At 41.6% G+C, this 18115-nt stretch overlaps 1 protein-coding gene across 1 annotated transcript in view; it reads left to right on the top strand.

The window, feature by feature from the left end:
- LOC140714841 ((E3-independent) E2 ubiquitin-conjugating enzyme UBE2O) overlaps positions 1-14615 on the top strand; it is a 163030-nt gene extending 148415 nt beyond the window's left edge. The window contains exons 15-18 of the mRNA XM_073026496.1: positions 479-615; positions 8961-9164; positions 10231-10288; positions 13403-14615. Of these exons, the coding sequence (XP_072882597.1) occupies positions 479-615; positions 8961-9164; positions 10231-10288; positions 13403-14139 (1136 nt within the window). The 3' untranslated portion in view covers positions 14140-14615. The remainder of the gene's footprint in view (positions 1-478; positions 616-8960; positions 9165-10230; positions 10289-13402) is intronic.
- The last annotated feature ends 3500 nt before the right edge of the window (positions 14616-18115 follow it).

The raw sequence follows: 18115 nt of genomic DNA, 5'->3' as shown, positions 1-18115 counted from the left end.
TATAAATTTTACTGTGACTATGGAGTTAGTAGCGAAACAAAAATATAAAGTAAAAAGGCACCAAGAAGTGCACATGTTGGAGCTCACGCAATATCCTTGGTCCACCATTCGATTTCCTCCGAACTCCACGGCCCTCGGACTGGGACCAGCCGCTGTGGTTGACCAGAGCACTTCCCACACGTCCTCCCTCTTTGCTTCTCCTAGTCGAACTTCCCGCGCACCAACCCCGATTCCCACACATACAGATAGAATAACAAGATTCCCATTGGCTAGTTCCCCCGTTATCAATAGTTATAACCCAAACATTTCAGCTACAGAGAACATTACCTCATAGTTAACATTATAAAGAAGCCATTTCATTATAACACTTCAGAGAAGCCATTTTATAATTAGCAGTTAACAGTTAATATTACTGAGAACCTGACACTTGCTTCACATGGCATCAATAATGTGTAGTTCCAATTTTGTTTGCTTGCAGAGAGCCATGCGTTCAAAAAAATGGAATTTCAGCCAGCAGATTCAAAGAAATTTTTCAGCACCGTGAGAAAAGAAATGGCATTGCTTGCTACTGCACTTCCTGATGGCATCATGGTCAAAACATTCGAGGACAGAATGGCAAGTTGAGCCAGTTTTTGTTTGTTGAATGGGTAGTTAAATGAAGTAACCATCATACCTTGCTTTCTTTTTGCTCTTAATATATTTATGGAAGTCCTTGGGATTCTCCTTCACCTTGTCTGCCAGACCAACCTCTTTGCCTTGCTTATAATTCTAACTGGAACATACAGTTTCTATATCCCAATATTTCATGTTTTGAAGGCCTCCCACTTACCAAGCATCTTTGACAGAAAATAACCTCTCCCAATCCACACAGCTGTCATCAAAGTTGGCCAAAACTGGTTTGGTCACCTACCTACAAAACATCTCAGGATTGAAAAAGTAGAGAGGGAACTTACGATGATGTTGCTGGGACTTGAGGACCCGAGTTGTAGGGAAAAGGTTGAATAGATTAGAACTTTATTCCCTGGAGCATAGGAGATTTAATACGAGTATACAAAATAGAAAAATGCAAATAGGCTTTTTCCACCAAGGTTGGGTGAGACTAGAACTGGAAGTGATGGGTTAAGGGTGTAAGCTGAAATATTTAAGGGGAACCTGAAAGAGAACTTCATTAAGATGCTGGTCTGAGTTTGGAACAAGCTACCATTGAAAGTAGAAAGTGCAGTTAGGGGGGGGAGGGTGGTTGGGGAGCTATGGTCCAGGTGTGGTTTGATGGGACTAGTAGAATAGCAGTTAAGCATTGGACCAGATAGGCTGAAGGGCTTATTTCTGTGCTCTAGAGCCTTGAGGAATGCCACCACTCCTTTTTTAATGCTTCACCTTCAATCACATCTAAAACGACAGAACCCCTAATAATTGAGCTGCCAGTCCTGTCCCTCCTGCAACTAAGACTCACAAATGGCTACAACATCAGACCCCACTTGGAGTACTGCGCTCAGTTCTGGTCACCTCACTACAGGAAGGATGTGGAAACTATAGAAAGGGTGCAGAGGAGATTTACAGGGATGTTGCCTGGATTGGGGAGCATGCCTTACAAGAATAGGTTGAGTGAACTCGGCTTTTTCTCCTTGGAGTGATGGAGGATGAGAGGTGACCTGATAGAAGTGTATAAGATGATGAGAAGTATTGATCATGTGGATAGTCAGAGGCTTTTTCCCAGAGCTAAATGGCAAACACAAGAGGGCACAGTTTTAAGGTGCTTGGAAATAGGTACAGAGGAGCTGTCAGGGGTTAGTTTTTTACGCAGAGTGGTGAGTGTGTGGAATGGGCTGTAGGCAATGGTGGTGGAGGCAGATATGCTGGGGTCTTTTAAGAGACTCCTGGATAGGTACATGGAGCTTAGAAAAATAGAGGGCTATGGGTAACCCTAGGTAATTTCTAAAGTAAGTTTATATTCTGCACAACTTTGTGGACCGAAGGACCTGTATTGTGCTGTAGGTTTTCTATGTTCTATGTTTCTATTGAATTTACAGTGCCCAAAAAAATACTCACTTCCCCCTTTGGAAGTTTTCATTTTTTATTGTTTTAACATTTTGAATCACAGTGGATTTAATTTGGCTTTTTTGACACTGATCAACAGAAAAAAGATTCATTTGTGTCAGTGAAAACAGATCTCTAAAAAGTGATCTAAGTTAATTAGAAATGTAAAAGGTAAAATGATTAATTGCATAAGTAGTCACCCCCTTCAAGTCAGTATTTAGAACAGGTGGCCCCCAGTTTTCGAATGTTCGCTTTTCGACACCTCGCTGTTACGAAAGACCTACATTAGTTACCTGCTTTTGCTAACAGAAGGTGTTTTCACTGTTACGAAAAAAGGCAGCACGTGCCCCAAGCAGCCAAGTTCCTCTCCCAGAACTGCATTCTAGCCGGCATTGCTTAAACACGTGCCTGTGAGCATCTGTGCTTTATGTTGATTTATTTTGTGCGTCCATTAGCAAGATGAGTTCTAAGGTATTGGAAAAGCCTAAAAGAGCTCAGAAGGGTGTTACACTTAGCATAAAACTAGACATAATTAAGTGTTTCGATCGTGGTGAGTGAAGTAAGGACATAATGAGTTTGGCTAAGGAGACTGGGTTTGTGGAAGTTGATGAAGATGATGTTGAAGAGGTTTTGGCATCCCATGACCAAGAAATGACAGATGAAGAGCTGATGCAATTGCAAGATGAAAGGATAACAATCGAAACCAAACGCAGTAGTTGTCCAGGAACTGAACGTGAAGCAATTGCGTGAGATTTTCGCTGCGATTGACAACGCTGCAATGACTTTGAAAGGGTTCCTAGATTTAGGGCATATTTGCAGGATGGTTTGAGTGCTTACAAAGAACTGTATGATGGAAAAATGCACGAGGCTGAGCAGTCAAGTATACTGTCATTTTTCAAGTCTTCCACATCAGCCACAGCAGACGACAAACCTCGACCTTCGACATCGAGGCAGGCAGACTTAGAAGAAGGTGACCTGCCTGCCCTGATGGAAACAGACGACAATGAGATGACACCCCAGTTTCCTCTAACTCCCACAACCCCAACCTCCAACGGCTCAGCCTAACACACTATCATCAGTGTGCTCGCTGTCTTCCCGATTCCGGTGAGCGAAACTACACTGTACATACATTATTTCTACTTTATATAGGCTGTGTATTTTTATGTGTTATTTGGTATGATTTGGCAGCTTCATAGCTTAAAGATTACTGAAGAGAGTGCTTCTGCCTAGAGTCCTGCCAGGAGCGCTTGCGTGAGATTTTCGCTATGCTAGATAATGCTGCAATAATTGCAGAAAAGTATTTCTACTTTATATAGGCTGTGTATTTATCATATCATTCCTGCTTTACTATATGTTACTGTTATTTTAGGTTTTGTGTGTTATTTGGCATGATTTGGTAGGTTATTTTTTGGGTCTGCGAATGCTCACATTTTTCCCATATAAATAAATGGTAATTGCTTCTTCACTTTATGACATTTTGGCTTATGAATCGTTTCTTTTGTAATTTTTTTTATTGAAGTTCATCATCAAACAAACATTTCCATAAAATGTATTTCAGACATTGTACATATATATCATATAATCATATATATCGCAAATCTCCACAAAGTATTTATCTGAGATACACACTTATAGAAAAGAGTGGAAAGAAAAAACAAGCAAAAGGAAAGAACTATGTACAAGCAGGGAGTGATTTTTTTTTTTAACAACAGATTCATTGATCTGTAAGAATAAAGTCAGGCCTATGAGCCATTATGTAGTTAAACCATTTTTCCCAGTATGAATCAAATTATTCCAAATTGGATAAAATTCTCTTACGTTTGATTGGATTTAATAGCCCATTGACATTAAAAGAAATGAATTTTACCTTGTCCTTAGCCATCTGTATTTATCTGTCAATGTATCATTGAAATTAGAATAAAACTTAATCGATCTACTCCCTGAACAAATAAGAACCAAGAAACGCAAATAATAACAAAAATAGCAACAAACGTGTGATTCCAAGGCTGAGGTCTCTAGTAGATGACCCTGCATTGAGTTAGAGGAAATGTCTAGCTGTGGGGGATAACCCCTCCTACTTGTGAGTTGAGGACCCCCATTGCAGTATTCATAAAAGTCAGTGAACAAATCCATTACACAGAAAAGATTTCCCTGTGTACTCCTATATATACATATATATGCACACACACAAATATATACACACACACACACACATTACATATATATATATATATATTCTCATTTTGGTGGGGGGAAAAGGAGTAAGTGAGCGAATAAAGAATAACAACTAAGTAATATAAAATACACATTATATTAAGTATTTCTTGAGATAGGTATATCACCGTGTATTTTTGCTTCTGTTTAGCTTCTCAACATTTTTAAAGTTAGCCAAACCTTATGGCTCTTCTGAAGGGGGTGAGGAATGTCTTTAGGAAACTCCTGGTCTCTTCCTGATATATTTCTCTCGGCCTCCTCCTGTCTCCTGCCTTCTCGATTCTCGCACTATTTCCCAAGCGGAGCGGGATAATTCCTCAGTCAGGCTTTCCTTTGTTTTGGTCACGCTGACGGCAACCCTCTGGCCTTCATGTCTGTAGTCGCCTCTTCCACTGTCTGGTACAACCACGTCCTGTTGTCATAAAACACTCAAAGTTTAGCAGGGTATGGAGTTTGAAATTTAATCTTTTTTTGCTTTAGTACTCGCTTTACTTCAGAGTATTCTTTGCGTTTCTGGAGGACCTCGGGGGGGGGGGTAATCTTGGTCGAAATATATTAATTTATCCTCTAAAAACATTCTCTTCTTACCCCAGGCCCTTCGTAGAATCTCCGCCTTTGTGCTGTACCGAAGGAATTTTATTATTATTGAGCGTGGCTTTCTATCCTGGGTAGGTTTTGGGACTAACGTGCGGTGGGCTCTTTTGACTTCCAGCTCCATAGCCGAGGGAATATCCAGCACATCCCGCAGTAACTTTCCGACAAACTCCGTCATAGACGAGCCCTCCACTCCTTCGGGAACGTTGTAGATTCTGATATTTTTCCGCCGTGATCTTCTCTCCAGGTCAAGCAGTTTACCTTCTTGGTGATTTAATATTTTTATTGTCTTACTCAGTATCCGTTCTACATTTTGAACACGATCTTCCACCTTCTCAATTCGAGTCTCTGCCACCACTATTTTTTGATTGACGCTGGCGAGCTCTGACTTAATATCACGGAGCTGCTGCTTTATTTCTTTCTGGACCTCCATTATTTCAGAATTTTGAAAATATTCGCCGCTTCGTCTGAACGAGGCCCAGCAGCCGCCTCGGTCGGGTAGGAGAGCCGCTCACTGCACTCCTCTCGGACTCCGGCTCCACAGTGTCGCTTTTTTAAATTTCCGTTCTTTTTCCCCATTCTTGCCCCTCTTTTCAGTTCAAAGATTTTTCGAAAAATATATTTGATGGGATAACGGGGCTTAATACGCATTTTTCCGGAGGAGCTAGTGACTTAAGCTGCCATTTTCAATGATGATATCACTGGAACCCCGCTTACGAACCGTTTCATAGGAATGCTCTACCTTTGGATAGCGGGGGAAACCTGTAGATGTAACTTCGGCAGCAATTACAGCTCTGATTCTGTGGATAGGACTCTGACAGCTTTGCACATCTGGGCATTGCAATTTTTCCCAATTCTTCTTTACAAAACTGCTCAAGCTCTTGTCAAATTACATGGGGATCATGAGTGAACAGCCCTTTTCAAGTTTAGCCACAAATTCTTAATTGGATTGAGATCTGGACTCTGACTTGGCCAGTATAGGGCATTAACTTTGTTGTTTTAAGCCATTCTTGTGTTGCTTTGGCTTTATGCTTGGGGTCATTGTCTTGCTGGAAAACAAATCTTCTCCCAAGTCACAGTTCTCTTGCAGACTTTGTCAGATTTTCCTCCAGGATGTCCTTGTATTTTACTGCATTCATTTAACCTGTACCTTCACAAGCTTTCCAGGGCCTGCTGCAGTGAAACATCCCCACAGCACGATGCAGCCACCACCTTGCTTCACAGTAGCGATGGTGTGCCCAATTTCCATGATGTGTTCAATTTTGGTTTTATCAGGCTATAGAATTCTAGCCAAGATTTCATGTGAGCTTTTTTTCAACAGTGGCTTTCTCTTTGCCTCTCTCCCATGAAGCTGTGACTGGTGAAGGACCTGGGCATCAGTTGTTGTATGCGCAGTCTCTCCCATCTCAGCCACTGAAGTTTGTAACTCCTCCAGAGTTGTCATGCATCTCTTGGTAGCCTCCCTTACTAGTCCCTTCTTGCACAGTCACTCAGTTTTTGAGGACAGCCTGCTCTAGGCAGATTCACAGCTGTACCATATTTCCATTTCTTGATGATTGACTTAACAGTACTCCAAGGGATATTCAGTGACTTGGAAATTTTCTTATATCCATCTCCTGACTTGTGTTTTTCAATAACCTTTACACAAAGTTGTTTGGAATGTTCTTTTGTCTTTGTGGTGTAGTTTTTGTCAGCATACTGACTCACTATCAGTTGGGTCTTCTAGATGCAGGTATATTTTTACTACAATCAATTGAAACACCTTGACTGCACACAGTGATATCCACTTAACTAATTATGTAACTTCTAAAACCAACTGGCTGCACCAGTGATGATTGGTGTGTCATATTAAAAGGGAGTGAATACTTATATAATCAATTTTGTTTTATGTTTGTAATTAATTTAGATCACTTTGTAGAGACCTGTTTTCACTGACACGGAAGAGTCTTTTTCTTCTGTTGATCAGTGTCAAAAAAGCCAAATTAAATCCACTGTGATTCAATGTTGTAAAACAACAAAACATGAAAACTTCCAAGGAGGTGAATACTTTTTACAGGCACTGCAGTTTTGGATTTTGGTGTATCTGCCTCAGCCACTTTGTCTGCTAGCTCGTTCCATGTACAGACTACCTCAGGTAAAGTTGTCCTTCATGATTTTACACATCTTTTAAACCTTGTTTCTCTCCTCTTGAACACACACCCTCTAGTTTTTGGTTCCCATCTGTGATTAATGGCTGTCACAATTTTATACACTTGTAAGGTAATTCCTATCTCTCTCCTGTGCTCCACAGAACAAACCCCGAGCTTGCGCGTCTTCTCCCTATAACTCACACCCTTGAGTCATAGCAGCATCCTTATTAACCTTCTCTAGACTGTTCCCAATTTAATGTCTTTCCTATAAGCAAAACTGTACACAGAAGGAATCTGATAAGAGAGGAGAGTGGAACATTGGAGAAAGAGGAGGGGCACTGGGGGAGGTGATACGCAGGTAAGAAGAGGAAGGGGAGGGAAAATAAAGTTGGAGTCTACCTAGATGGAATATGAGGTGTTTCTCCTCCACCCTGAGGGTGGCCTCATTGTGGCAAAAGGCGGCCTGGACCAAAATGTTGGAATGAAAATAAAATGTTTGCCCTCTGGGAAATTTGGCTTTTGGTGGATGGAGCAGAGGTGCTCAATAAAGCAGTGCCCAACTTTAGGTCGGGTCTTACCAATGTAGAGGAGGCCACACTGAGCACCAGATACAATAGCAGATTTGCAGGTGAAATGTGCCTCATCTGGGAGGACTGCCTGGGGTCTTGAATGAAGGTAAGGGAGGAGGTGTAGCACTTGAGCAACTTGCAGGAATAAGTACCGGGAGGGAGAATTCTGGGTAGAGAAGAAAGAACAAGTGTGGGCCAATTCCCAGCGGAGAGTGAAAGGTAAAGATGTGTTTGGTGGCAGGATACAATTGATATGTTGGATGCAGAGGCTCATGGGCTCATAGGTGAGGACAAGAGAATTCCTGGGATGTCCGGACTTTCTTACGCAGAGAGGTTAGAGAGACTGGGCTTGTACACGCTGGAATTAAGGAGATTGAGAGGGGATCTGATTGCAACATATAAGATTCTTAAGGGATTGGACAAGATTGAGGCAGGAAATATGTTCCAGATGCTGGGAGAGTCCAGTACCAGAGGACATGGTTTAAGAATAAGGGGTAGGTCATTTAGGACAGAGTTAAGGAAAAACTTCTTCTCCCAGAGAGTTGTGGGGGTGTGGAATGCACTGCCTCAGAAGGTAGTGGAGGCCAATTCTCTGGATGCTTTCAAGAAGGAGCTAGATAGGTATCTTATGGATAGGGGAATCAAGGGATATGGGGACATCTCTGATGTCCTGAAAAGGAAAGCGTCATCCTGGGAACAGATGCAGCAGAGATGAAGGAACTGAGAAGGGAATAGCATTTTTACAGCAGACAAGGTGGGAAGAGGTATGATTTCTGAGTTATTGGTAAGAAATATAGTGAAGAGAGCTGTTAAATGATGTCAGTATACAGTGTCTCCAGAGATGGAGAAAGGGGAGGGAGGTGTCTGAAATAGCCATATGATCTTAAGGGCAGGGTGCAAGTTGGAGGCAAAGTTGATGAAATTGGTAAGCTCAGCATGGGTGCAGAAAGCATCACCAACGCAATGTTCAATATAGTGCATGAGAAGTTGGGGAGCATTACCAGGAAGGCTTGGAACAAGGGATGACCACCCCTAATTAATCTTATCTATCAAGATGCTGATTGTTTCTGTTCCTCAAAATACCCTGCAGTAACTGAGCCACCACTGATGTCAGACTCATCAGCCTGTAGTTCTCTGACCTTAAATAATGGTACTGCATTAGTTGCCCTCCTTTCTTCAAGAGCTTTGCATGTGGCTAAAGATGAAGCAAGGAACTCTGCAATTTCTTCTCTAGCTTCCCACATTCTTGAAGAAGCACTTGGTTGGCCCCTGGGAATTTATCCACCTTGAGTTTGAAGGCTGTCAGTCTCTCTCCTCTGGTAATTTTTATGTTGGCCAAGACATAATTACTCAATACCCTCATTTTTTTAAAAATAAATGGATGTGAGACTCCTAGTAATTTATGTTCTTTCCGTAGGATCTGTTCTCAGCTCTAATCAAAGGGCCAACACGGACTCCATATGATGATGGGTTGTTTCTGTTTGATATTCAGCTGCCTAATGTTTACCCTGCAGTTCCTCCACTTTTTCATTACATTTCTCAATGTAGTGGGCGTCTCAACCCCAACTTGTACGATAATGGCAAAGTCTGCGTAAGTCTTTTGGGCACATGGATTGGAAAGGTATGCACTTGATGGAAATGACCTATTATTTGTAGGTAGCATTTGGTAAGATTTTTTTAACTAGATTAGTTTCTTTTGACAATCATGAAAGGTTTTAACAACAAACTATTTCAGCAGTAACGAGTGTTTGCTACTGAATGTGACAGACAAGACTGAAGGCAGCACTAAGGACTTCATTATAATCTGAAAAGTATTGTCTGAATGGCTAGTAGAATCTGGCATGGTGTTAAATTAAGTGTATGAAGACTTGAATACTTAAAGTCCACAGAGAAAAGGCAGTGGGATGAAGTGGCTAGCTCTTTAAAGTCCACTGAGAAAGGGCAGTGAGTCTAATGGCTAGCTCTTTGAGAGAGCTGCAATAGGCACAATAGGTTGAATAGCCTCCATGCACCAGACATTGGAGTGATTGTAACTGGTAATGGATCAAACCTAAAAATACTGCTAAATACTTGTAGCTTGGTTGTCAGCATACTTGTTTCTGAGTCAGAAGGGTAAGGATTTCAGCAATTAGAGTACAAAAAACATGTTAGCACTGAGGGGCTGCTATGCTTCCTGCTTAACATAGCATCATTTTGAAATAGAGCGGGAGGTTTCTCAGTTCCATATTAAGTAGTAAAAAGCAGTAAGAATTGGAAATGTACTATTGCTTGAACTAGAAAGTGGTACCATGGAAACCAAGACGAGGAGCTAAAAGACGATATGTTGTATATCCTTTAGTTAAATAGGTAAGTGCCAAGGGAAGGAACTGAGAATTAATTTTAAAAAAACATTGTAAAATAAAGAAAGAGAAAACATGCACTTTTCTCTACTAATATAGTTGTTGATGATGGGTGCATCGATCTGGGATTCAATGTGTTTGAGCTGTTCCTTTAGGCCTTCTGCTGGGTCCAGCATGGCCATCGACTGAATGATGGTCTGGTAATGATTAAAGCATGAGATTGAAAGGGAGTCTTTTAATCCTGTCAACCATAATATCTGCTCTGATTTGTTTCCATGTGCTGCTTTGTTTAGGAATCACTATTTATCTGTATTCTCTTCACAATTTAATGCTTTGACTTTTATTTAGGGAACAGAGAGGTGGACAACTAAATCTAGTCTTCTGCAGGTCCTCATATCAATTCAAGGTTAGTGCTGAGAAATGTTGATATAATTCTTGTTATGTTCTACTTGAATGCAGCAGAAAGGAGTGACTGAATGCTTGTGGATTTTAGGCTCCTTTTGAAGCAGGCTTTTTCACTGATCCACATTCTCTGTTACTTGGATTCTTATGGGTTTCCACATACAAGTACAATATTCAAAAGACATTTAATATGTTTCTGGAAATAATATGTATCTGGGTTAAAGAGATGAGTGTCAAACGTAAGCAAATGGCACTAGCTCAGAAAGGCACCTTGATTGAAAGCCATGGGTCAGAATTATATTATTTGACATGTATTTGGTGAAGCCACTCCCCTCAGCTAAACTTGCTCCATCTTGCTCTCTGTATTTTCCCTCTGTATCTGTCTCCACCTATCATTCATCTGCCTCTTTCTTCCATTTCTATTTCTGTTCCCCTTCCCTACCTTCACACTATCTGCCCAAAACATCAACTCTGTTCTTTTCTATAGATGCTGCCTGGCCTGTTGAGTTCCTCCAGCATTTTGTTGTGTTGATCTTGCACCCCACCTTCATCTAAATCACCTGTCTCCTTTCTTACCTCTCACCTTCTGTATATGATAATCCTTTAAGAGATGGGAGAAGAATTAGGTCCATATGTCTGCTCCAGCATTCAATCATGGATGATTATCTCTTCAACCTGATTCTCATCTTCCTGTAACCCTTAACCCCTTTACCAATCAAGAACTACTTAACTGTCTTAAATACAGTCAGTGAGTTGGCCTTCACAGCCCCCTGTGACAACAAATTCCACAGATTTGCCACTCTCTGGCTAAAGAAATTCCTCATCTGTTTTAAAGGGTTGTCCTTTTACACTGAGACTATGCCCTCTGACCCTAAACTCTCATAATGGACAGATCCACTCTATCCTGGCCTTTCTGAATCTTAGCAGTTTTCTATGAGATTCTGCCCACCCCCCCCCCCCCCCCCTTCTGAACTCCAGTGATTACAGGTCCGAAGACATCATTGTTTCTCATGGGTTAAGTCTTTAAATTCTGAAGTTATTCTTGTAACCCTCTGTGCCCTCCCCAGGCCAGAACGATTTCCTTGGATGTGGACCCCAATGTGCTGACCAACTCACCTCTCCACTCTGCCTTGCTGTAGTGTTTTAACCCATAACGTTGACAACTGCTTTGCTCCAATAAACTGCTGACTTATAGCAAAGTGTTTATTATAATCTCTTCTCTTCTATTCTGTGCCCTGCCTAATGGATCTCCAATATGCCACCTTTGCCGCACTGTGTCCCTATGCTGCTACCTTCAAGGGTCCTTTGATTCTTACAGTGAGGTACCTCTGTCCCAAATCCCTAAAAGTAGCAACATGGAATAGATAAGGTAGTTAAGGTCGCATATGGGATATTTACCTTCATTAGTCACGGTATAAAATATGAAAGGATATGGTACAACTTCATAAAATGTCAGCTGGGCCATAACTAGAGTATTATGTTCAATTTTGAATGCAAACCTATAATGTGGGAATGTTGCTGCAGCTATTTGAAAATTAGGCAGAGCGCATTTGGTGTCTTGTGAAAAGTTCTGGGAGTTACAAATTAAGGATAGATTTGGGTCACTGATCATCCATGCGCTCACTGTATGGCAGAACACGCTTGGGCTAAAGAGCTACCTCTGGTCACTCAGTTCTAACTGTTTTAAATTAGTTGTCCATCTGTGGTGATTGCATATGCTGCAGTCATAATCCTATTTTGCTTCTGAAAGTGATTGGGAATTTAACAAAACATGTTGACCAGATGTCTTCATGGATAGGCGACAATATCAATTTCATAGTTTTATGAAGTACTAGTCCTTTACAAGGCTGCTTCCTCGGGCCCTTACGATACTCCCTATACACTCACAACTGTGACTCAAGTTCTGCTCAACTTCATTTACCAGTTTTACAGATGACATCACCATTGTGGGCTAACTTTTACAGAACAAGATGGAATACAGGAAGGAAATGGAGCCTAGTGACATGGTGTCAAGACAACTACTTTCCCTCAGTAAAACAAAGAAGTGGGTCATTGACTTCAAGAAGTAGGATGGAGTCTGTATCAATGGTGCTGGGTGGAGATGGTTGAGAGCTTCAGTTCCTAGGTGTAAATATCACAAACAATTTGTCCTGGTCCAACCACATGGTTGCGAGAACTTTTTTTTAAAAGCGCACATCGATGCATTTACCTCTTCAGGCTAAAGAAGTTGCACATGTTCTTGATACAGATGCACCATTGAAAGTATCTTAACCAGATATATCACAGCTGAGTATGACAACTGTTGTCCCCAATACTAAGAAAAATTGCATGGAGGTGTGAACACAGCCCAGTCCAGCATACAAACTAGTATCCGCACTATTGACTGTCTATATTCCCTACGCTCCCCCACCCCCTGGTCTTGGTAAAGCAGCCAATATAATCCGGGATCTCTCTTACCCTAGTCATTCTCTCTCTTCCCCCTTCCATCAAGCAGATTATACAGAAGCGTGAGTCTCATGCCATCAGTCTCAAGGATGGCTTTTATCCTGATGTTATCAGACTCTTGAATATGCTAAAAGAGAACCTCTTGTGATCTCCCAGTCGGCATTTCTTCTTTGTTTACCTGCACTGCACTTCGTGTGTAACTCTATAACTTTTCAGAATCAAGTTTATTATCACTGATATGTCATGAAATTTGTTGTCCCACCTTCTGTTTTTTTTTCCTTTTTACTATGTTGATACAATTCTGTATGGCATGATCTGTCTGGAATGTATGCATGCACACAATTTTTAGACTGAATCTTGGTACCTGTTACAATGATGTATCAATTCCAGTTCATGGTTTTGTCCCCACACCCTCATTTAAAAATAAGCTTCATTTTCACTAAAGTAACCCTCTGTATAACGTTTCAGAAGGTTCAAATATATGGTTTTTTTTTAAAACAGAAAATTTAAATGAAAGCTGCATGTTTTTGCCTGTGATGTTGGAGTTGTGTGAAAATTGTGTTTGGTGTCTATATCGGATTCAATATCATATTATAGAATCTATGTGGCAGGTCTTTGTATTTTTAAGGCTTCTCATTGTTACTTCACCCACGTTATGTTATTGATTCTGCAGGACTGATCCTGGTGAATGAGCCCTATTACAATGAGGCTGGGTTTGACAGTGATCGTGGCCTGCAAGAAGGTTATGAAAATAGTCGCTGCTACAATGAGATGGCTCTGATAAAACTGGTACAATCTATGACACAGCTGATTCACAAACCTGTGGAAATATTTGAACAGGAAATAAAAGAGCACTTCTATACCAACGGCTGGCGCCTTTTAAACAGGATGGAGTCTTGGCTGGAAATTAATGAAATGATCCAAAAAAGTACTGAACTTAGTGCTGAAGACTTTGCTGTTAATAGCTGCCCTTCTGAAGTGGCAGATGGGCAGGTTGAGCATCTTTCACCATCTCCATCACAGGTGCTTGCTCAATCTGAGGCCAACAAGGAGCCAGGAATGGAAAGTTCTGAAATGCATGCAAGCAGTATAGAGCAGAGGTTGTTGGCAGAAGCTAGCCCTGAGGAAAGTATGTGCCTCGATATGAATTCCACTGAGCAATTACAGGCGGCAGCTGAACCCTCCTCTTTAACTGCAGAACAGAAGGCTTCATCGCAGGTTATCGTCAAACCAAAAAGACGGCGAAAGAGTTATAGGAGCTTTCTCCCTGAGAAGCGTGGTTACCCTGATATAGGTTTCCCTCTGTTTCCCCTCTCTAAAGGCTTTGTGAAAAGCATCTGTGGCTGTCTACAGCGATATAAGGAAGCATTAATAGAATGTGGAATTCCAGAGAGGAGGGAGGAGAGATGAGCACTGCATCTATGCCACAGGTTTACAAAGTTTTCTAGACTTTTGATAATAATGTAATAAAGCAAAAGGATAGTGTGCCAATGACGGCTGCTGGCTTTTTGTATCTGAAGTGGAGTAGGATTAATGTGTATCCAGTGAGGGAGAGAAACCCAAGCCTGAGCATTTTAACGCATGTTACATATGGTCAATTGCATCCCTGCTGATAAATGGCTGCAGTATGAGACTAAGATGTAAAATATTGATAAATGTTTCTCCCACTAACAAAGTGGAGTTTATAGCTTGATGTATACACTATTTAATCCAGATTTAAATGTCTACATGCGTGGACCTGTATTAAGTTCAGAATGCTTGATTGCTTCCTATTTATGTAGAAATTGTAAGAGTGCGTGCTTTATTTTTTAAAATTTATTTTTGGTTGCCTTATACTAGTGTAATATAAGACTTTACAATTAAATCGGCCTTAAGATGTCACTGAATTTGGGTTTCTACATTCTTTGCTGTTTAGTGACTGTTACGGTATTACAATAACATGATAGATTAGCGTGACAAAACTTTGTACTTGCATCTTGACCACTGAGTAGTAAAGTCTTTGGGGGCTAACTTGAAATTCTGCACTGGTTGGTATGATAGAATGGATTTGCTATGGGAAATCCATGACTATTAATGTCACTACCCACAATTAAAAAAAAACTTGCATCTCCAGTGTATTAAGTGCATCCCAAGGTCTCCTAAGGACCCTGCCATTTACTCTGTCCACATCATAACCTGCATTATTTCACACTGGATTAAATTCCCATCTCCTACCACTTTGTCCAAGTTTTCATCTAATACGATTCTTAGGCAGCCTTCACTACCTATAACTACACCAACTTTCATGTCAACTGTAAACTTACTAATCAAACCACCTACACTCTTCCAACTATGCCAGACAACAATCCTTCAATATCAATGTAAACCATTGGTTGCATACTTGTAGTCCGACTACAGCCCTCCATTACCTGAGACTTTTTCCTCAAGCCAATGTTGTATCCAATTGGCCCTATTGACAGGAACTGGGCATTCCTCATCAGCAGCATTGGAACAGAAATTTAGATAAGTTTCTAAGCAGTTAGGGTGGGGGCAAGGTTTGGGATCCATGCAACCTTCTAGGACACGGATGACCTAGAACCAATACCCTGGCAGGAAGTTTTGCTGATGCTACCCAAGAAACTAGTTGTGAAACAGGGACAGCATCCTCAGCCATCTTCCCTCCTGCCTTTTCCCAACACTAGCCAAAAAGACCTCTTCCCACACTAGTGGCCATCACAATACCTCACCACCCAGCGTTCTCTAGAACCTTCTCCCAATTCCACCCTCCTGACTGGCTGATAAGTTGAACAACATGGCTCCTTATCTTTAGCTCAAACCCAAACATGCTAAAAGCAGAACAGATTGCTCTTACAGAACTGTTAAAATGAAATACCTACAGCTGAGAGGTAAAAATGTTACCCAGGGTGTTACACTCTTCCTCCTACCAAAAATAGTCATGCCCTGATGACTTTGAAATTTACCAATCCATCATTAACAACTCAGTTTTCATAAGAATTTTGTGATGTCATGATCTCCTTTCCATTTATAAATGGTAGGAGGAATAGATACAACATCTTCTAGCCTATTTGAGGGTTTCCTGACTCTTTGAGACCTCCTTATCCCATCCATCTTTGGCTCAAATTTCAACCACCCCTTGTGATCCTTCCTGTATACTAGAGGATGCCAGGGGGTTATTCCACCGTCTGCTTCCAACAACTCCAGCTTCAATGGCAAGTAATCATCGTACGGATACTTATCAGTACTAAGCTCGTGAATCTCGGGTACTGAGTGGTGTCAATTGTAAATGCGTTAAATACCATTTGTAAAAGGATCTGTAAAGCAAAGTAACGAGATTCTATCAAGTATAGCTATGTTGAAACACCTTCAATTCATATGGATACATCAGAGCTTGGTCCCACCAAACCTTAGGGTATAATATTTTGAACTTAAGTATTTCCCTTGTTGCACTGATAAGAACATATCCTCTCTGAAACATCAGCCCATCCTTTACTGGGTCCCTCTGTAGCTTTACCTCTTCACTGTTTGATTAATCCCTGATTTACTTTCCCAAGGTTTTCCTGTCCTTCACGCTCACTTGAAATGGTCATCTTCTCCACAGTTGTAACAGAAAATACCGGTCACTTCCCAGGTCAAGGAACCTGCTCAGTAGCAGCCCTCGCCTTGATATACTCCACCAATGGGTCCGGCTTCCTTTTGGCCTTGTCATGCTTGGTGGCAGTGCCAGCCGATATCAGCTGAAAGTACCTCAGCCCTCAGATCTTTCACCACATCCTGCAAGATCCCAACTTGCATGGCATCAGGTTGCTTTAACAACAGAGGTTACTACATAGGACTTTGCCCTGCTGACAGAGGCCTCCCGCTCCTCCATCGCGTTTTCCTCCTCTAACTTCTTTGAGTAATTCAGTAAAAGATGGAGGAGGGGCGATTTTGCAGGTCATCTGAATTCGTAGAGCATTTGCGTCATTTGACATGAATCCTTCACATCTTGCTCCATCCGCAAGCAATTTCTCTCAGACAGTTGAATGCTCCCTTTGTGGCACCGAGTGTACAGCAGCCTGAAAATGTAGACAAACAACTTCTCTCCTTCCTCCTGAAATGTGTGCCTAAACTTCATCCTAAGATCGGCTGCACTTCCAGCAGTCCCAAAAGCATCCTCCAGAACTTGCAGGTAATTAGCTGATGTGGCTAATGGATTTTCTGGCTTGGGAATCCTCACTATATCAGCTGCCGGGCCTTTTAAGCTCTCTACCAGTCTTAGTTTTTCTTCATATTATCTGAGCACTGCCATTCATTCATCCAGTAACTGAGATGTCTGCTCAGCCCAGGCCTCGTATTCTTCCCTATCGGGTGTGGGCTTGACCCCAGAAAAGACTCCCAGTCTACAATAACCTTGGCTCTCTGCAGATATACTTCAGCATTTATCAACTGGTGATGTAATAGCCAAAATGAGCTCAGAATTTAAGTCCACCGCTGAAGGACTTCAGACCTTTCAAATCAGACAACTCCTTTCCCTCACTCTGCAGAAAGGAGGGCAACTTGTCTTTAAAGTCTCCACCCTCCGCTATGAGCAACTCAACTTCCAATCTGGCACTCTCGTCTACACTCCCCTCTTCTCTAAAAGTATGGACAGCCCCGCCTCTCAAAGTACCCCAAGCATAACAGGCAGATCCACTCCCGTCACGTCAAAGCTAGTCTGAACTAAAACGATATTTTTGCCTGCCATTTGCTCAAACTGCCATTCCATGATTGTAACTTTCCCTAATACAGGAAAGTAACTTCAAGCTCTATTAGTAATTCATCTGGGCTGCAGATAGCCACCCTGCTCATACACAAACCTTAGTTACAAGTAATCTCTTTGAATCGCACCAATGCTTAATCCCTGCAGCGCCCATAATCATGTATCTTAATCACTTTCCCAGATGATACTTTAATACAGGCTTAAACGCATAAACATAGAACATAGAAATCTACACCACAATGTTGTGCCAACCTACTCTAGAAACTGCCTAGAACCACATAGCCCTATTTTTCTAAGCTCCATGTACCTACCTAGGAGTCTCTTAAAAGACCCTATTGTATCCACCTCTACCACTGTCGCAGGCAATGCTTTCCACACATCTACCACTCTCTGGATGGAGAAACTTCCCTCTGACATCCCCCTTGTACCTATTTCCAAGCACCTTTAAACTATGACCCCTTGTGTTAGCCATTTCAGCCCTGAGGAAAAATGCTTCTGTCTATCCACACAGTCAGTGCCTCTCAGCATCTTGTATGCCTGTGTCAGGTCACCTCTCATCCTCTGTCGCTCCAAGGAGAAAAGGCCAAGTTCACGCAACCTATTCTCATAAGGCATGCTGTACAATCCAGGCAACGTCTTCGTAAGTCT

The sequence above is a fragment of the Hemitrygon akajei genome, chromosome 22 (assembly GCF_048418815.1).
Source record: "Hemitrygon akajei chromosome 22, sHemAka1.3, whole genome shotgun sequence".
Lineage (NCBI taxonomy): Eukaryota > Metazoa > Chordata > Chondrichthyes > Myliobatiformes > Dasyatidae > Hemitrygon > Hemitrygon akajei.
This window is presented reverse-complemented; position numbering and strand designations above follow the sequence as displayed.